General features: G+C 41.9%; 1 protein-coding gene across 2 annotated transcripts in view; it reads left to right on the top strand.

Annotated features, from left to right (window-relative positions):
• Positions 1–21498, top strand: part of ddx31 (DEAD (Asp-Glu-Ala-Asp) box polypeptide 31) — a 68127-nt gene that overhangs the window by 23528 nt on the left and 23101 nt on the right. For both annotated transcript variants that reach the window (XR_006956198.1, XM_047021332.1), the window contains exons 10-18: positions 5038–5102; positions 13241–13360; positions 13551–13657; positions 13760–13977; positions 14113–14265; positions 15035–15094; positions 15266–15316; positions 15423–15559; positions 15735–15816. Coding sequence is in view for 1 of the 2 variants with exons in the window: in XM_047021332.1 (XP_046877288.1) it covers positions 5038–5102; positions 13241–13360; positions 13551–13657; positions 13760–13977; positions 14113–14265; positions 15035–15094; positions 15266–15316; positions 15423–15559; positions 15735–15816 (993 nt within the window). In the remaining variant the exon portion in view is untranslated. The remainder of the gene's footprint in view (positions 1–5037; positions 5103–13240; positions 13361–13550; positions 13658–13759; positions 13978–14112; positions 14266–15034; positions 15095–15265; positions 15317–15422; positions 15560–15734; positions 15817–21498) is intronic.

The following is a 21498-nucleotide window of genomic DNA, read 5'->3' as shown; positions in this document are numbered from 1 at the left end:
CAGTCTCCTCTAAAATAATCTCAATTGAACCATCATAAAGTCGGGGAAAAATTGCGAAACCATTTCTCTTGAAGTGGCTGATATGGTTCTGTGCCACCACTGAGGTGACGAGACAGTAAGTGCCACTGTTTCCTGCTGGCGAAAAGGTTGACCCCCAGTCCTGCCACACTGTCATCTGAAGTCTCTCCCTGGCTCTTTCCCTTTTACCACCCTCACTGACTCAGTGTCTCCTAGAAAAGACATAAGGTGTTTGCCATCCTCCTAACTACCAGTACCCAATACTACACAATTAATCACAACAACAATACCATTGCCTCAAACTAATCGTGGTTCAGTCACCAGTTAGAGAGTGGGGGTATCCATGGCATTGTCCAATTATGTCCCAATTATGTCCCAATTAAGTCTAAAGAAGAGAACCCGTCGTGTTGCCAAACAAGAGACTCAACAAACTTACCTGAGACCCCCTGTCTCTGCCAGTCTGTTGCTGCCTACCTGCAGCTCTATTGTCTGTTTGTCATCTGGTGCCTCCTCTGCCTAATGGCATCATTATGAAACATTCAATTAGCACATTTCACATCATTTTTATGAACATTTTATCAACTAGTCTTTGAGATTAGGCCACTAGGGTTCTTTCTTTGCGTTTTGGTGTCCTGAAATGCTCTGATGTCCGTCTTTATTTTTTCTGCAATTTTTCTACCATGCTGGCCGCACACACAATGTGCAAGTTATTTACAGTAGGAGATGGATAGGCTTCTATCATTTATTACCATTATTCGAATAGGCTTCGATCTACCAGGTAGCTAAACAGTTAGGAAAGGTGAAACGGATTGCATTGACAAGGATTGACAGCTGTATGAGTTCACCCTTTACACAACGCAAACTGCAACCATATTAATATAATTCACGTTTTGTTTTATATAGGCTGGCTTCGCAGAATAGCTGAATTTGCAGAGCCCTAATTCCGTTTGTGTGGCATTTGCCATCATCTTTGCTACCGCCAGTTTACTCCAGATCGGCACACAGTTGCTTCGAAGTCCCTAGAGACTATTTAGCTTTTGCAATGAGACCATTTAAGATAATTATGAAAATGGTAGAATATAGTATAGTTCTGTTCAGGATCGCTAACCATGACAAATGGATTTCGAAGAACAACAATATCCGTGCTGATCTTGGATTAAATTGCATTAGCAAAGTTTCCATCTTTTGACAACACCAAATGGAACAAGTGCTAATGTTTGCTCCATCGGTTTGTTTGCTAGCTATGCAAATGTTAGTAAGTTAGCTTAGTGTGTGTGAACCCTGCCAACATAGTGAAATCGCTATGATGCGATTAACTGGATTCATTTCACGTTAGCTACGTGCATTTCAGATGGTAGACACTCATGTCATCTTGTCAGATAAGGAACACAACTACTGCATTGCTAACTTCTCTCTGACTCTAATTCAAAAAGCTTGTGATATTAGTTAGCTGGCTAGCTAACATAGTGATCAATGCAGGGAAAATTGTGACAGATATTAATGTTTTATTGTACTGAGTGCTAGAAATAAATTGTCAAACCAAACCTTTCTCACAACTACTTACTGGACATCAGCCACCAACGACACAAACAGATACTGTCCAATTTTCACACACGCACCTGTATCACTGCTGAGGGCTGGGGCTGTGGATCAAACCATTGTGGGACCAAGGGCGGGGTTCGCAATCTTTTTAAACTTTAAAAAGCGCCATTGTGTCCATAATCCGCAAAGCGCTTTAATCACATATTATTAATGATATTGAAATTACATAGTTAAGTTTACAGTGATTTATTGGGGGGGACAAATCATATTCTTCCCAGGATTGGGGGGGTCGTGTCCCCCCTGTCCCCCCCGGGATTTCCGCCCATGGACGCTAGGGAGGTCTTTCCTCCCCTGGGCAATGTAAGTGAATGAGCCCAACGGGCCGCCAGAATGCAGAGACCGAATCCATTGATCTCAATAGGGGCAAAAGGGAGGACGGCTCTCCGTGCAATAATTTCTGGTTACGATAGGGGGTGCAAATGTTTTAACTCATGGAAATGAATTGTAATATGCATAGTATTAAAAACTGATATCATTTTGCATTTTTAAAGGAGTTTAATCAGTTCAATAAAAAAAAAAAATTCTCTAAAAGTTTGGGGAGGTCCTTCCTCCGTTTCCTAAATGGAAGAGCCTCCTCTGATATATATATACAGTGTTTCCCCTATGTTGATTTTACCGTGGCGGCCCGCCACGGTTACATTTCTGCAGCCACGGTATCAGAATTAGAGCTGTACAAAATGTTAGGCCGTCTATCAGCCGTGATTGTTAGAGCGCATGTCGGAGAAGAGCACAGACGGGCTTCACAGCGCAGTTGAGATTAAGCGTGTGCATCCTTGAGAACTGAAAGTCGTATAATTTATGTTGTCAGTTCATTTAAGCCTGTTATTGTATTAGTCTATAGTTCTTGCAAATTTAAATTAAGTTAACTGGTGATTTTCGTTGTTTGTATTCTTCCCCTGCTAACGAAATTGCACGTCTGTTGATTCGATAGCGATTGGTGCCCTTGCTCACGTTTGTATTTTAGGTGCATTTTTATGCTTAAGTAGCCTAGTTTTAATGAATAAATAGTGGGTATATTGTTATTACTTGCTACAGAATGCTTAGCCTATCAAGATCAAATGAAGCAGACAGTGTACATGCTTCCGAGTGGCCTACCTTAATCTGTAGGCTAGGCCACTGCATTTACAATAAGTTGTTACGTCAATTATTAATTGGCAGCATTTATGCCATTTAGAACATACTGTAAGGTGTCTAAGTATGCTAATTGTATTTATTTAGGGGAAATAGGACGAAAATATGTGCAATATTACATTAGTTATTAGACTATTACATTAAGCTGCTCCGAAATATAGGTTTAGCACTTTGTTTTGGCCGGGGGGGGGGGTGTTAGACCTGACCTGCCCCCACTGCTAAAAACAATCCTAGGGGAAACACTGTATATATATATATATATATCAGGAAATAAGCATAGCTAAACTAGCGTTGTTGTTATAATATGCATATGAAGTGCCGGGTTGAGACGGTCTCTGAGCCCTCCCTAGCTCTACTGCTCCTCACAACTTTCCGATCGAAAAAATTGAACTACAGCACATAGAGACATAGAGAGCCATTGGGTCAGATTTCTGCTGCCCTGCCTGTTTTCACGTTGGGTCAAATTACCGTATTATTTACTGCCATGTGAGCCACATGCATTGATTCACTACTTAATTGATCATTGGGGGGGGGTGGGATTGCATCTTTGAAAGATGCATCCATGGGTTAGAGGAGTCCTGTGCATAGTGCAGTAGACTACCCAAAATTAGCCTATTTATTCTATTTAGTCCGTAGATATAAAGGGAACAAAACGTACGCAATTCCAAATTATCTGTCAGGCTAGATGTAGTATATTGATTTATCAAATGCGACTAGTTTTACATGCAGTACTGCCCTTGCGTAACCTGCCATCTACACTTGAAACTGGAGACTTGCATGTGCAGTAAGTAATATCACATTAAATAATGTATTTAAACTCAAGCTTGTGTGGTGCGTCGCTGTCTTCAATGCCACGTTTTTCATTTCCGGCACATTCAGTGAAGTTTGGCTAGCAACATCAGCTAGGCTAGGTGGCTCGTAACATCTTAATGCAGCTTCTCCATGCAGGGCTCTAGACTGAGACCAAAGGGTCGGCTTTTTTTACTGACAATGATCGTTTCCAGCAAACTTCTTTTGAATTAGCCATTAATTAGCCCAAAATAAATATCAAGCTTATTTACGTGTTTGGCTGCATATTTTCAGTTAGCAGATGGTACTGTTTGAATCGCGATTCCATCTGAAAAATACTGCTGGTGACAACGTTGTTAGAATAGCTAGTTTCAAAGGGGGTTCGGCTTGTTTCATAATAAACGGACCCATCTGCAACCGACGCACGCCCTACAATTTCCCCCAGAAATTGTACCATCTCTAGTTCCTCTTTCAAGTAATAAGCCCCTGTGTTCAAGTGTTGAGCATTACATTAGCTGCATGGTCTATAGAGATCTCGGGACGAAGCTGCAATAGCGTACATCAGTGGTTCCCAAACCTGTCCTCAGGGACCACCTGTCCTGCATGTTTTAGATGTTTCCCTGCTCCAACACACCTGATTCAAATGAATGGGTCGTTATCTAGCTCTGTAGAAGCTTGGTAACGAACATGCATTTGAATCTGGTGTGTTGGAGCAGGGAAACATCTAAAACATGCAGGACAGGTGGTCCCTGAGGACAGGTTTGGGAACCACTGGCGTACATAACAGAAAGTGTTTCATTCTGTAGAAATTGTGTAAATGTTTTATGTAGTTAGATGGTCCGAGGAGAATGAGTGGAGTTGGTGAAGCGTCCTGGTGAGTTGCAGTCATTCGCCATAGTTCCAGTACTAATCTGAGGCTTTTCTCCATAGATATCTATATTATGTCTATGGATATCTATGCCTAGTCTCCTCCACGTCTCCCCAACGTGACGTCATCACCAAATTGCACGCTAATATGCTAATGCTAACACCAAAAACCACAAAACTGGTCTTTAACACCATTTAGAGACACCATTTGGAGATTTGTTTTATGATATACATATCTTGAGTGCTTCATGTACCCATTTATCAACAGTGATGTTTAACCTGCAATATGGCCTTTGTCACGCTCAGAAATGTATTATTTGCATATTAAAATCACAAAAAAATCGAGCCGGGGGCACGCCCCCCCACCCCCCGCGACACTGTCACCTTTTTTACTCTGAGGAGTTTGCAGGTCTGGCTTTTATTTAGAAAGGTACGCATTCACTGTGAGACACCAAGGAGATGGCTGTCTCGGGTTATACAGTTACATGCCACTTACCACCCAAACAGAAACACCACCAGCACCCCCTCCTGTAATGTTGTCTGTCTTTTTTGGGGGTGGGGGGGGGGGGTCTGGCTCCTGTTTAATTTCTTAATTTCATATTAATCTTTCCTACTTTTCCCTCTCCCTAGCCTTTCACCTGGATTGTCCCCGGTGTTCTTATGGGGGGAGAGAAGAGGAAGGCAGAGAAAGCCAGGTCAGTCTTGAAATATTGGTGTCAAAGGCAATATTTGGACAGTAGTTTGATAAAAGAAAAATGGCATAGCAAACTTGCATAAAAACCAAAAAAATGAATGTGTGTGAATAGTTAGCAGATTAATGTGAAAGCTTTTATATATCCAACATCAGTGACCGACCTCACTAATGCTAAGCAAGACCCACAGCAATGTTCCAAAATGTAGAAAGCCTTTCTACAATAATGAAGTATATAATAGCAGCTCCATGTTAACCTCTCTTGTATCATGCCCCTCTGGTAGGATTATTATATTGAGAATGACATGCTACACATTAAAAACAGAGCTATTTTTCTTACCACGGTGAAAACCACGTTCAATCCAATCAAGTTTGATATTGCTGGAAATGTAGACGGAACTAGTACCTCCATTTATTTGGACTTTTCACTCATGAAACATAGCTAAATAGCAAATGAGCTAAGCTGTCTGGAGTAGAAATGCTCATATTTAACCGTATAACCGTTAACCAACAATACAAACCTGTTAATACTTTTGGTTAAACAGTGTTGTCGATTTAGCGACAATGTCATTTACATTTATGCATTTAGCAGACGCTTTTATCCAAAGCGACTTCCAAGAGAGAGCTTTACAAAAGAGCATAGGTCACTGATCATAACAACGAGGTAGTCCCAAACATTGCAAGCAGCCAAAACATTAAGCATACATTGTGAAAAAACTAAACAAGTGCCAAAAGGGAAGACCCATAAGAGCATGCAGTTATACAAGTTACAAATTAAAACACCATGAACCACAAAAGTGCAGGACTGTACCTGTAGAAGGACAATCAGCAGTAAAATATTTCACAGCGAGTACAAGACTTAACTTCCTTATAACTAACCTACAAGAGCAACAAGTCACTCAATTAGCGTCATTGTGATCCTGGAGGAAACTAACATCAGGTCCAGCCAAGCATTCCTAAGTGCCGTTGTACTCCCGGAACAAGTGCGTCTTGAGCCTTTTCTTGAAGGTGGGGAGACAGTCAGTGTCCCTGATGGAGGTGGGGAGCTGGTTCCACCATTGGGGGGCCAGGCAGGAGAAGAGCTTGTGTTGGGACCGGGCGGTCTTAAGCCGTGGGACCACCAGGCGGTTGTCTGAAGAAGACCGTAGGTGACGGGTGGGGGTGTAAGGTTGCAGGAGAGACTTGATTTAGTCGGGTGCAGTCCCGTTCACTGCTCGGAAGGTCAGTACCAGGGTCTTGAATCTGATACGGGCGTTGATGGGTAGCCAGTGGAGAGAGATGAGGAGCGGGGTAACGTGGGAGCGTCTGGGTAGATTGTAGACCAGGCGGGCCGCTGCGTTCTGAATCCTCTGAAGAGGGCGGGTTGCACATGCTGGGAGACCAGCGAGCAGTGAGTTGCAGTAGTCCAACTTGGAGAGGACCAGTGCTTGGACTAGCAGCTGGGTGGAGTGCTCAGACAGGTATCTCCTGATCTTCCGGATGTTGTAGAGGGTGAATCTACAAGACCGGGAGACTGCGGCAATGTGGGCTGTGAGGGAGAGCTCGTCATCCATGGTAACCCCAAGGTTCCTGGTAGAGGATGAAGGGGTCACCGTCGCAGATTCCAGGGTGATTGACAGATCGTGGGAGATGGAGGGTTTAGCCGGTATGATGAGAAGTTCTGTTTTGGTGAGGTTCAGCTGGAGGTGGTGCTCGGTCATCCAGGCGTAGATGTCTGTGAGGCAGGCTTCAAGCCTAGCTGAGATCCCCAGATCAGTCGGGGGGAACGACAGGTACAGCTGCATGTCGTTAGCGTAGCAGTGGTAGGAGATGCCATGGGAGGTGATGATTGGTCCAAGTGAGGTGGTGTACAGAGAGAAGAGGAGGGCTCCAAGGACGGAGCCCTGTGGGACACCAGTGGAGAGCTGGCGAGGGCCTGACAGTTTGCCTCCCCAGGAGACCTGGTAGGATCTTCCCGACAGGTAGGATGAGATCCACTGGAGTGCAGTGCCAGTGATGCCCATCTCAGAAAGTCTGGAGAGCAGGATCTGGTGGTTAACCGTGTCAAACGCTGCAGAAAGGTCCAGCAGAATGATGACGGATGACCCGGAAGCCGCTCTGGCAGACTGGAGGGCAGTGGTGACTGAAAGAAGGGCAGTCTCTGTAGAGTGGGCAGTCTTGAAGCCCGATTGGTTGGGGTCAAGCAGGTTGTTCTGAGAGAGAAAGTAAGACAGTTGGTTAGATACAGCACGTTCAATTGTTTTTGAAAAGAAGGGTAGCAGTGATACCGGTCTGTAGTTCTGGAGGACGGCAGGGTTAAGGGAGGGTTTTTTGAGTAGAGGGGTAAGTCTGGCCTGTTTGAAGGCAGAGGGAAAGGAGGTAAGAGAGGAGTTTAGGACATAGAGAAGAAAAGTTATGATGGAGGGGGAGATGGGTTGAAAGAGAGGGGAGAGGATAGAATCAAGGCGACAGGAGGTGGGGCAATGAGAGAGAATGAGGTCAGAGATCTCTGCCTCGGACAGGGGAGAGAAAGAGTTTAGACAGTTTGTTGGGTCAGTCGTGGAGGGTGAGAGGGTAGGAAAGGTGGGTTTAGGGAACCGACTGCTAATGTCTGCGACTTTTTTCTCAAAGAAGGAGGAGAAGTCGTGTGCTGTCAGGGTGGAGGGAGGGGGTGGGGGAGGTGGGTCAAGAAGGGTGGAGAAGGTAGAAAAAAGCTTGTGGGGGTTTGAAGCAGAGTTAATTTTGTTCAGAAAGTAGAGGGTTTTAGCACCAGTTATGTGAGAAGACAAAGATTTAAGGAGGGAGTAATACTTATCAAGGTCCAGACCGTCTTTGGACTTGCGCCATCTCCTCTCAGCTGCCCGAAGGGTGGACCGTTCTTCATGAATAACATCCGTAAGCCACGGGCAGGAGGGAGAAGATCGCGCAGGCCTGGTTGACAGGGGACAGAGAGAGTCAAGTGATGCAGTTAAAGTGGTTAACAAGGAGTCGGTGGCAGTGTTAGTGGGGTGGGACAAGAACTCGTCAATGGGAGGGAGGAAGGATGTTACAATAGAGGAGAAATGGGAGGGAGATAGGGAGCGGAGGTTGCGGCGGAAAGTTACAAGGGGAGGGGAGGTAGGAGGGGTTGGAGGGAGAGAGACAGAGAATTTGATCAAGTAGTGATCAGAAGTGTGCAGTGGGGTTTCAGAGGTTAAGTCAGTGATACAGTTACGTGTCAGGACGAGGTCTAGCTGTTTGCCTGCCTTGTGGGTTGCCGGTGTGCTCAGCAGCGTCAGGTCAAAGGAAGTCAGGAGAGACAAGAAGTCGACGGCCTGCGTTCCTTGGAGGTGGATTTTGAAGTCCCCAAGGACGGACGACTCGTCACCTGATTTTTCCTTCTTCTCTGCAAATTGTTGTTGTCGAAGACCTGGCTTTGCTGCGAAAAGTGCGTCAACGGTTTGTTTTGCCATTTTTGACTAAGCTTAGACCTTTTAGACTTGACGACCGCGAGTAACATCAGTGACGCGTGACCCGCGCAGTTGACTAATCATTTCTGGACCCTTCCCCTTTCACACACACAGGCCTACACTGGTGGGCTTGTGATCTTTTCGTCTTTCAACAGGAAATAACAACTATAATCAATTCAAAATTTTAGGACACATGCGCAAGTTCTTGCTCGCACTGTCTCAAAAACTGTTCGCATTCAAAAAAATGTAACTTGTCTGTTAATGGTTGTTAACGAGCATTGGTTGCAATTTTTTTATGGGCATCCAGTCTGTAGACATGTCATTTTATTGGGTGGGACATACAGGCTCTAAGAAGCATGCACGCTCCACGGGGTGGCGTAAGGAAGTTCAGAACACAGGACACATGTTGTCATTGTTGTGTTAGCGCTAGTTTAGAGTCTATTCTGTAAATAATTGTGCGTTATATGATGCTGTAATACAGGTTTTTATAATATTATCACTGTTCTTTATAGTTATAGAGCCAATGTGAACCCTTGAACTCATTGGCCAATTTACTTAGGTTATGTAGATATCTTGCAAAAAACTTTAGGGGACACGTGGATGACCTCTTACATGATTTTGTGCAACTTTTAGGTACATGATGCTGAAAATGAAAAATATATTTTTGTTCTTTGTCAGTTGTGATATTTACCTGTTTTTATTGAACATCTCCAAAAACTACTACATAATGTTCCCTTTCAAACAATATTAACGATACACATCTCCTTACTTCTGATCCAGATTTATAAGCATTTACATTTGGGCGGGAATTCACAATTGGGCCCTGAGAAGCATTTAATACCCATGATTTCCAAAATATGTTTTACAAGCTGTTGCCAATAACTTGGGCACCAGTGGCCACAGTGTTTCCCAATGAATTAGATTATAGTTGTGGTGGTCGGTCCTAGGTCCTACCATCGTTTTGATTTGAGTGTAGATGGGGACTTCAACAAGTAATGCGAGCAAAATCTGTTTGCATTAATTTGAGGGCTAAATTGTTTTTTTGAGCTTTATGTACTTTAAACATTACGTTGGTGTAAAGGAGTGTGCCCGAGCGGTTGGGTTGGGTCGGACTTTAAGCGACCGACAATGGCAAAACAGTACTTCCATTGAAGAATAGTCTTTAATTTAATGTCAGGTCATCCCTTACGTCTTGCTCACGCCAACAACCTTGCCCAACTGAGCTGTGCGGCACATATTTATAAACACCTGGACGATACCATTGGACATGCGTCAAAATCAATTAACAGTTTTGCACGGTTTTCCCAATTTAACAACAAACTGGCATGACACATTTCAAACATACATTCATGTCGTAATCGAACAATGCACTAAAACCAGTTCATACATACTTCTTTAAAAACACTATGAGCACCCCTGCTCCAATGATCGCTTCCCCCCTGCAAATTAAACAGAGAAAATCTTTCCCCGCCCTGCACCCTGGTTTGCTCCGACATTCCCGAAAGACAAAGTAACAGGGAAGGACAACGCTAAATATTTTTAAACTGATGAGTGCACACACAAACCCCATCCCGTGTTTAATCACATCTATGCACACCTACTACCATAATAAAAGAAAACGACTATGATCTGGTGGAGAACCACCGCTTTACGTGACAGCCGCATTGCGTTGTGTCACAGTTTGACTCATTTGTTATATTTGCTGAAATGTATTTACCGTACATAAAAATAAAAAAAGGCGCATTTTCTCTACACCGCACCCCACCAGAATGGGAGCTTTGTGTTTGTAAATCTGAGTATAAACTACACTGGAATATATGCCGCACTTGATACGGGAACCAAGCAATGCACGAGTATAGGCAGTACAGCATGCCATTGTGTAACACACTTCAAAAACGAAAGTGCGTAATGTATGTTTTCTATTGCCCGGGAATTAACCACGCACATGCGACATTACACTGTGAGACCGGCATTCGAACGATCACATATGTGCAATGCTACTCCTTAACGGGTTAAATAGCATTCACAAAAGTGTTTCTACTGTTGTTTTATTTAAAACTTTCTATAAGCCTCTTCGAAATATAAACCGCACCACCACAAGAAAAATGTAAAATCGGGTTTTAAACCGTGTCTTATTTCAGAAAAATACGGTAACTATTCATATTATATTTAACTTGAACAAATCAGTTTTGCACAAATTTGTGCAGAGAATTATTATATTAAGGCCCAATCCCAATGTCCCCCCTAAACCCTCAGACTTGACGTCACCTTGTAAGTGATTTAGTGCAAGAGACTGCAAGGGCTCAAAATGCTATGAATTGTAATTAGGTGGTGGGCCGAAGCTCAAAATCGTGCATTTGAACGATCCCTGACGATGGGGGAGCTGGATTTTTCTGTATCGCTTTAAAACTTTTTTATAAACCTTATTTAATTTGTTGGCATGTCCATTTTTTTTCCACATTTTTCAAGGAACAAACATTTTGTTTCTTTATCGACACAGTCATGTTTTCCAGACAACTATGGTCTGCATCCAATAAGAGCTCATATACATGATACCTTCATACGATCCGCCAATCATATACCCCGATATTCAAGGCGAGTAAAGTAGTAAGTAAACATTCACATGTGCATTTTGGTGAGCCGGTATATTGTCAGTGGTCAACTGGACTTCAAATGTATAGAAAAAAGTTAAACAAATGGTTAATTCAGGTATTCTCTAAAGAAACATTGGGTAACACTTTACAATAAGGGTGCATTAATTAGCATTCATTAATGCATTAACTAATGCATGATTCATCATCAGTTAATACATAACTCAGAAAGTACGTAATGATGCACTGATCATGAACACATCATTTGGTAATAGGGAGTCACATATGATTTACTATTAATTAAATCTGGAATCATGTATCAATTCCTATTAACATTAACACATTAACTGATAGGTGAGTTATCTACTTTAGTTAATCATGCAAACTATGACTGTTAGTTAACTCAGGGTTTTAGTTCACACAGTTAACAGGGTAAACTAATGGTAATACCTTAATTCATATGTTTACCACAATGGCGGCATCCATGGATTGAGACGGTACTTAATCATTTGTTAATAGTAATGTGCCTCATCAAGTAAAGTCATAACATGAGATACATTCACTAATCATTAATTATTTATTCACTCAACAAATACTGTTTTTTCAGAGAGACAACATTTAAATAAACTCTAGCACAGCCAACTATGGCCGAATCCCAATACTCCCCCTTCCCCTTAATTTACCCCTAGCCCTTGGCCCTCGAAAGTAAAGGGTAATGGCTACATAGCCCTAGGAAATGGGACGCCACTTGGTTACAGGTACGTCATCTAGCACGTATCAATATCTCCAAAGCAAGTAGTGTTATGCACTGATATTAAACGAAATTCGCTGCTAATGGAGTTTACTTAAAACTGTAGACATGCTAGTCAGAGAAATGCGGACTGTTGTGCAATTCAAAATGCGGACTGTTGTGCAATAATTCAACACTGTCGCATTAGAGTACCAAACTAGCGATTTTTAGAAACGTTTCGATTTTGAAAATGGTTGCAAATATATATGTTCAGGACTGTTTATAACACAAAACAAGACTGTCATAATTTTTTTATCAATTAATTAAGCCAAAAATATTACATTTATTGGACTCTCTGGATGATCTGGCCGCCATTGTTGCCGGTCGTGCAGGATTCACATAGCCCTAGGTTTCAAGTAAGCTCCCGATCTTACTTGGTTTTAAGGGGTGTATACCCCTTAGTCTTAGCCCTTCCCCTAGCTCCAAAAGAGTATTGGGACACCACTAGCTCTCACGGGAACGCGCAAAACTAAGGGAAGGGGTAAGGGGGAGTATTGGGATTCGGTCTAAGTCTCCAGGTCAGTTAGGGCCCAACAGTTTAAATCACTGCCACTGATTAAAAAAATGAAGAAAATAAGTTACATTAAAGACACAGTGACACAGAAAGCAAGTATTTAATTAAAGCTCACTGAGCTACCATTGTGGTGCTGAGACTTGTAGGTACTAGGCTAGCTACGCATGGTCACCTAGGTTGTTTTTACTATAAGCTGATCCTGTTACGAACTTTAGCTGAAAAGATCATACACAAGTTCTGGTTGGTTAGAGACTTAGGTAGTTGAGACGATTGCCTGATAAAGTTGTTAACTTTGAACTAAGCTACAGAAAAAATGTGCAAGAATTGGATGTGCCAACAAACAAAAATGTTATAAGAAAAAAACGACGTTGATAATAAAAAAAATCCAGCTCCTCCATCGACGAGGACAGGTCATTAATAAAACTAAAGCAGATACGCGGCCTCGGCCCACCACCTAAATGGTACCGTACTTCGCTGCATTATCGGCAAAATGCTGTTTGATCAAATCTGATGTAAGCACATTTGTAATGTTAATCATCAAAGGACAACCTTTGACAAAGGACAAAGTTCTGGCTATATTAATCAGTGAGCTTTGTGTTTAAACTAACATGTTAACTTTTCTATTCTAACTATGTTAACATCAGGGTTGGTTGCTCTTCCCATGCGGGCCGCCACAAATAAATCAATGTGTGGGAAACACTAAGGCACATACTTCTGGCCATATGGTGAATGTCACACCAAGAGGTGATTTAAACAGGAGCATCTATATTTGTGTGTTTATTAGAAAAGGTAACCCTAAGTCTTTGTATTTCTTCACAGGCTTCGTAAGGGCATTAACATTCTGATCTCCACGCCAGGCCGTCTGGTGGATCATATCAAGAACACCCTCAGCATAGCCTTTAGTGCTACTCGCTGGCTTATCCTGGACGAGGCAGACAGGTAGGCCCTGACCTCTTACCCTCTACTAGCAACATGACCAACATCTGACCTAACCTCATCTATAACTGATACTAATTTCTATGAACAACTCGGATTTAGATAAAAGTTCTGTGTGCTGGTGAAATACTGCAAGATAACCTGCTTGTGGTTCCAATTCAAGATTTGGTGGTGTGTTTGTTTGCTCGCCCAGGACTTTAGACTTGGGTTTTGAGAAGGACCTTACAGTAATCTTAAACTCCCTCAACTCTACTGCCCCCTCCAGACAGAATGTCATGCTGTCTGCAACTCTCACAGATGGTACTCATTATTTGACTGGCACCATTGTATCTTTAATATGTGTGTGTGTATTATATATACACATAATTCTTCCTGTCACTAATAGATTTGTGTGTGTGTCAGGCCTGTCTCGGTTGACGGGGGTGTGTATGAAAAACCCTGTCAGTATCCATGTGTCTGAAAACTCAAAGACTAGCTCTGAAATCACCTACCTTGATGTTGCCGCCCAGAGCCAAACGATGAGCTTTAGTGTGCCAGACAATCTCCAGCAGTATGTGGTAGTAGTGCCCAGCAAACTCAGACTTGTCTGCCTGGCGGCCTTCATCTTGGCAAGATGCAAGGTAAACACTGGGAATCCTAATGCAATGCAGTCATGTTTAAGTACAACACATACCATCACATTATGTTGTTGAGTGATACAATTCCTTGTGCAAACTGGATCATTTCAATGTGTGCTCATTCACGTATGTCCTCAGTTTGAAAATGGCCACAAGCTCATTGTGTTCGTGTCCAGCTGTGAGGGGGTAGAGTTCCTCTTCTCTCTCTTCACCTCCGTATTGTGCCACCCAACCACCAATCAATTGCACCCTCTGAACTTCCTGCGTCTCCATGGCAACATGAAGCAGAGGGTAAGGTCCCCCTTATATCACCTTTTTCCTTAATGTTGCCTATTTCCTCTCCCTGCACTTACCCCAGCAATACCTGCTAGACCCATTTTTTGTTAGGTCAAAATGTCACTAACATTGTCAATTGTTTCACCGTTTTTATTTTCAGTGAACTGCACCATAAGTGTCCTATGGTGTGAAAAAAGTAAAAGTCGTAAATAATATACAAATTGCATGAGAGCGATTTATATTTATTGTTACACACTTGTTTTCATATTATGGTATTTATTTAAATCAATTGTCAATCATGAATAACACAATTTACCCCCCATAACTTTATAATAAAGTCAAACCTTTTCTTTTAGCCTAACTAAACTGTTTACAATTAGTTGAATTGTATCTTAAGATATTCTGAGAACACTTTTTTTTGTCCTTTTTAGTGTGTCACACCAAAGGACACATTTTAGTTAATGCATCATAGGAAGTGAAAGTTGTTACATGTCTTCTTTTAATAATAAAAAATAAGTGTAAAACATGTATACCATGTTTTTTGAAAAAACCTTTCACCATCAACTTTTCACACGGACATGACTTGCTGCGGTTGGTGCCCTCTGCTGGGAGTGTGTTTGAAACTCAAGGACAGTGGGAGGGTTAATTTGATGCACTTGGGAAATTGCCGCCCCCCTCTTCATGCCGCCCCGGGCAGCTGCCTGTTTCGCCCGTGCCAAAAACCGCTACTGTTCGGATGGTCAGTGTGAATCATGTAAATATTGTACTAATGTTTACTTTTTAGGAGCGGACTGAGGTGTTCCAGGAGTTCTCAGTCTGCAGGGACGGCGTACTGCTCTGTACTGTGAGTCAGACAATTTTAATACACAGGTCCGTAGGGCCATTAACATCAGATTTGGTCATCTAATAAATCATGAGGCCTAAAACTGCCACTTTCTGCATTTCTGGCCATGTCCGTTATAACACATTGATCAATTGTTGTGTTAAAACAGCATTTCCTGTTTCTCCCGTTCAGGATGTGGCATCGCGAGGTTTGGACTTACCCAAAGTCACCTGGATAGTACAAGTGAGCACTCCACCTCCCCTTCTTATCTCACTGTCCTTTTCTTTCCCCTCTATTAACTGTCTTAACCTACTCTGTGTGTGTGTGTGTGCATGCATATGCGCATCAGTACTCCCCTACCACAGCAGCAGAGTATGTGCACCGTGTGGGTAGGACGGCTCGCATTGGGGCACAAGGAAACAGCCTCCTCTTCATAACCCCTGCTGAGACGGCCTACATATCCGAGCTGGCCAATCACAACATCAGGTTGGTAATTCTGTGACCCTGACAGATGTTTGGTTATGGTTTTCTGACTCTTTCAGCACTTTCATCCAAAGCGATTTAGAAACCGTGCAGGTGGTAAACTCTAATCTAGGCTACAAAACTCCCATCATTGCAAGATGGTACTGACTTGGTAATGGTGTCTCTTCTTGATTTCTAGCCTTTCAGAGATGAAGCTGCAGGATATCTTAAGTTGTCTGATGCTGGATGACACTTATAAAGGGCGAGGAAAGTACCACAAGGTCAGATTATTACCACTGATTTAATGAGAAACTGTGTTTGAACTAAAGTCTACTTTTGAGTCTGGAACTTGCTTATCTAGACTTGCAGTCTTTAACCTTACTTTAACTTGCAAAGTGCTGTGGAAAACTATATAACCAGAAATTCACGCCATAGAGTGCACATTCATACGGTTCAAAAGTTAAGTATGTAAACACACCTCTAACTTTGCCCCATTGGTGGCGATAGATTGCTTGAGAAACTGGGATGAAACGTGGTCAGAAGAGGCACTCTTCCCCAACTGTCCCCAACCACTGACACATTTCAAAACGTTCCCGTAACTGATTCTATGGGCTGCCATAGACTAACATGGCAGAAGAAGAACTAGAGAGGGTACAATTTCTGGGGAAATTGTGAGGTATGCTTGTGTCGGTTGCAGATGGGTCAGTTTTTGTACCTATATTTCTTAATTACTTAGTATGCATAATTAGTATTTATGAAGATTGCATAGATTAAAAATCATACATTTGTTGATGCTCATTCACACTTCAAAATACTAAGAGTGAAGTATAGAAAGAAACGGGGTTCCCTTCTTATTTCCCTTAGTGTACAAGGTAATGGTGATGGGCTATGTTGCAGCCTCACAAAGTTGAAACAGTTGCTGCAAAAAGAAAAAGTTGGGCAATCCTGTGTAAAAATGATCCTAACCTATATTATGACTTAAAATTCCCCAAAGGTTTTTCCCTTCTAGTGATATTTTTAATAATTTACTCATATTGCATTTCATTAATTAAGAACCATCTTTGAAACAAGCTGATTCCAACAACGTTGTCACTGGAAGTGTCAGCTGGAATCGCGATTCAAACAGTAGCCTACCATCTGCAAACTGAAAATATGCCCCCAAAAACTTGAATAAGCTTGAAATGTATTTCTGGAAAACTGGCTAATATAACGTTCAGAGTGATCATTGTGTCAGCAACAACGTCCCTGTCTAAAGGCTAGCGGGTCATGTGACCGGCTGTGTGCAATTCCGCTGTGTGGGAATCGCAGGCGCTAACCAGTCAAAGGGCATACAAAATTACCCTGTTATCACCCTGGCCTTTGCCTGTGGCGTTTCAAGTAGCTAGCCATCTCCCTGAAGGTAACAAAGTAATAACCTGACTATAGGTAAGCGTGTGCGGGTTTTGTGACGTTATGATAACTGCGTATAACTACCACCGTGGGCTTGTGGGATGCCTGAACTACAGCAATATGGCGATTTTTAAATTCATTTATTTTTCAATGCAGAAAAAACCCTGAGTATCATACTATAACAGTTTTGTAACATACAGTACAATGACAGACTACTGGTGGTTAAAGTCCCTACCTATGATCACTGAAAGTCTTTTTTCAAGGCCAGTATTGAATTCTGGTGCAGCCATATGTTTTGAATGTATAGATAAGTGGTCACATGCAAAAATTAATTATAAAAGCAACATATTGAGACATTTTATTTTTTATTATTCAATGTGCTTCTTTCTATACTACACTCCTAGTCAGGGTTTTTCCTACATAGAGAAAATGTTGGTGCGCCCCAAAGCAGTTTTCCCGAGCGCCAATGACAAATCCCGAGCGCCAAAGGCAAAAAAAGTTGGCCATAAAGAAAAGAAAAAACCTGTGTTCATCACGTGTGCAATGCATGTCAGCTAATATGTTCTCAATAGTATGTTTCAAGTAGGCTACAGCCGAACCCTCGTTCTGTTTTGAACAATAATAATCCAGTTGAAAAGCGTGTCTTCTTGTCTTGTCTTCGATCAATACTAGGGAGTCAGATGGCTGAGCGGTGAGGGAGTCGGGCTAGTAATCAGAAGGTTGCCGGATCGATTCCCCACCGTGCCAAATTACATTGTGTCCTTGGACAGGGCACTTCACCCCTACTTGCCTCGGGGGGAATGTCCCTGTACTTACTGTAAGTCGCTCTGGATAAGAGCGTCTGCTAAATGACTAAATGTAAATGTAAATGCAATACGCATCAGTGAGGTGCGCGAATGGACAGAGTGGCCACTAAACTATCGTTCCGCTGCGAGGGCCAGCACAAATCACCTGTACGAATAGTACACCTGTAGCTTACAAATGCAAATTACATTTCCACTCAAAATGCTGACAAAAGTTTGATTTACGATTTCAAACGCAGCCTCTATTGGTATTCTTAACCTGGAATGATAACATATAGTGCAGTGTTTCCTCTATGGCTAAATTTCTGCTGCCACGGTATTAGAAATCAGGCTGTTCAAAGGTTTAGTCCGTATAGCCTATAAGCAGTGATTGTTTGAGTGCATGTCGGAGAATAGCACGGACACACGCTTCACACCGCAGTTGAGATTCCGTGTGTGCATCCTTGAGAACTGTAAATTGTATAACTTATGTTGTCAGTTCTTAAGCCCGTTATTGTATAAGTCTATAGTTCTTGCAAATAAATCAAGTTAACTGGTGATTTTCGTTGTTTGTATTCTTCCCCTGCTAGCTAAATTGCACATGTCTGTTGATTTGATAGCGATTGCTGCCCTTTCTCAGGTCTGTATTTTAGGTGCATTATTATGCTGAAGTCGTTTTAATTAATAAAAAGTGGGTTTATTGTTAATATTTGCTACAGAATGCTTAGCCTATCAAGATCAAATGAAGCAGGCAGTGTACATGCTTCAGAGTGGCCTACCTTAATCAATAGGCTAGGCTACTGACCATTTATAATAAGTCGTTACGTAAATTATTAATTGGCAGCATTTATGCCATTTAGAACATACTTTATAACTTTATAACAAAAATATGTGTGTGTGGGGGGGGGGGGGGGGTGCAAAACATTTGGAAATAAATACATTGATTAGAAAAAAGAATATATATACATATATATATACATATTTTTTTTGGAGCACCGAAGACCCATTTTGACCCAGGAAAAACCCTGCTAGTATTTAGAAGTGAGCATCAACAAATGTATGATTTTTAATCAAGCTCATTTAGCACTAGAAGCACCAAGCCATTTTTGGGTCTACAGCCATGAGTCTACAGACAGAAAGTTGTTACTGACATGTAATGATCGCTAGATAGCACCTGTTGCACGGAGAAGAAGCACGGTCTTCGGCATCTGTCATTTATTTCCTTGTTGTTAGTCTTTGGTTATTTCATTGGAGCGTTTGTTGTCTAGCCCTTCAATCATTCAGCAAAAAAAAAATGTTTGGCTAAAGAATGTCAAACACATTGTGGGTTAAGCTAGACTGCATTTGGTCAAGTAGCCGTATCAAAATGTTATCTTCGGCTGACAAGATCGCGTTGTTGTCCCCAGTAAAAAACAAACACACGGACATCATAAACATTCAATGGTCTAATGCAGGGGTGGCCAATTCTGGTCCTCGAGGGCCGCTGTCCTGGGGGGTATTCCAGGTAGCGGGTTTAGTGAAAACTTTGAGTTGTTTAACCCTGAAAAGAGGCATACTCCAAGTTCTACGTTCCAGAAAGAGAGGTAACGAAAACTTTTGGTAAGTTTCCATGGTAACTTACTCCTTGAAACTAACCTGCTCGCTAGCAGGTTTTCCATGCCAAACTCTGCGTTTCTATCGATCCCCTCCCACTTTATGAGCCTGATAGCTTTGGCAGACACGGCATATCATTTCCTGGTTCAGTCGAGTGATCTCAAACTATTTTTTTTTTGCTTAGTTATATGCTGGGAGACGATTTTAAGATTGCGTTTTGATGTGCTTTAATTCCCTGGTGAATACCTAAGTTACCGTTACCGTTTCCCGTCACAATCTGTAATTTATTTTAGCAACGTTCTCAGCCCTTGGGCCTTCGTCGCTAGTGTAACATGCCGTGGACATGCACTCAGAATTGACCAAATGCTTTTGGGCACTGAAATAAATACAAATATTTGAAATTGTATTTGGTCTTCTTCATTGCCTACAAATAGAAATCACAATGAGTAGCCTAGCCTATTTCTATCGGCTATTGTTCCTACAATTTATATGATTCCTACAATTTACATGATGTAGCCTACATCATTGCTGAAACTGGTGTTTCAGCAAATCTATTTCAACATTGTAGGGGGTCAATATTGGCCAAACAACCGAAAGTAATTCCCCTATGGTTTGAAGGAAGATGGGAAACTGAACAGTGTATTAACATTAACCAAATAATGCCTATACCAATGGAATTACAGTTATTTGACTATTTAGACTTTTGGGTTAAATCAGAGCAAGAATGGTCAAATTAAGGTTAAATAATTTTTATCATATTGCAAATGAATTATATCAATGAAGGTTAACTCTTATGCCTACTCTACCATGATTATTGTAAACCAGAGATAGAAAGCAAGAGTGAGGAATAAGGAGTGGGACAAGCTAGAGCTGAGGAAAACGTCTCAGGAGATCAATAATCCACAGAACAATGCTTCACAATTCCTTAAGAACAACTACAATCACACCAGAATCTTGACCCTTACTTATCAACATGACTAGCAATGCTACAGTAAGTTACACAATGAGATGTGAGAGCCATCAAGTTGAGACTCCATCTAGTAACTCCATATTTTACCATATGAGAGGTGGGGGCAGGTTGATAGCCTTACAAGATCAGCCTTTATTCTTCTGCCCTAAGTACACCATCTCTTGGTCAAAATAGAAATTCAGAAAATTCAACTATTAATATTCATATAGGTTATTGTTCCTACAATTAACATCACCTGTGACCATGCATCCTCTCGTAACTGGTGTTCCAGTAAATCTTTTATTGGGATTAGCCTTTATTCTTCTACCCTAAGTAGGCCGACACCATCTCTTGGTCAGTTTTTGGCACTTTCTTCACAAGGTGCAGTTTGTATACATGATTACATTAGCTACATTTCACTGTTCCACATGCAAAATTCACTTGCCATTAAATGAACATCTCACTGTATACAGCATGCCCAGTTGTCAGAATGTGCAGATGTTTTTTTATATTCAATATTCTCACAATGTCAGTGTAACTGACAATTACAAAAAAAGCCTGTAAATAAAATTACATGGAGAGAGAACTACCAGTAGCTACCATACATAATTCTCTGCATCCATTTCTGCAGCAGCAGTCATTAATATCTCTTTTTCATCTTACGTAATCATCATCATCATCCTTTGATAAAAAAGCATTCTGTTGAGGGAAACTGCTACTACAAATTGAAATGTAAACTTTGTATCATGTCGAATATGATTAAAACCATGGTGACTTCGAGGCTACAATCACAAGCGTAGCCTATAAGCCAGTGTTTCCCACACAGACTAATTTGTGGCGGTGCGCCACAGAATCAACACCGGCCGCCACATATTGCGTTTTGTAAAATCAATTTTTTTAACACCATTTAGGTTAAAACACGCAGCGTATTCGTTCAGCTGCATTTCCTTTCCCTGCTCTCCCTCTGTCTCTTTCACGCACGCGTCTTTCTCACATACACAAACAGTCACTACGTCAGCACACGTTAGCAACGATGCATACGCCGTTCTAGTGAGACCGACAGCTACATCAGCGAGCCTTCAGCATTAGTGCCGTAGCTAAAGGTCTAGGAAAGTTGAGGCTACTTTTCGCTAGGTACCGACGGACATGTCTTAATCGAAGGTTCCCCTTCGTTCTTTTGGTGAGAAGTTTCAAGAGCTAGCTACTTACCCGGCGTCATGGAGCCGACCAGTTAAATAGTTATTTAGCAC

Source organism: Hypomesus transpacificus, chromosome 6 (genome assembly GCF_021917145.1).
Source record: "Hypomesus transpacificus isolate Combined female chromosome 6, fHypTra1, whole genome shotgun sequence".
NCBI classification, from domain to species: domain Eukaryota; kingdom Metazoa; phylum Chordata; class Actinopteri; order Osmeriformes; family Osmeridae; genus Hypomesus; species Hypomesus transpacificus.
The sequence above is the reverse complement of the archived record's forward strand: the minus strand, read 5'-3'. Positions and strand labels throughout refer to the sequence as shown.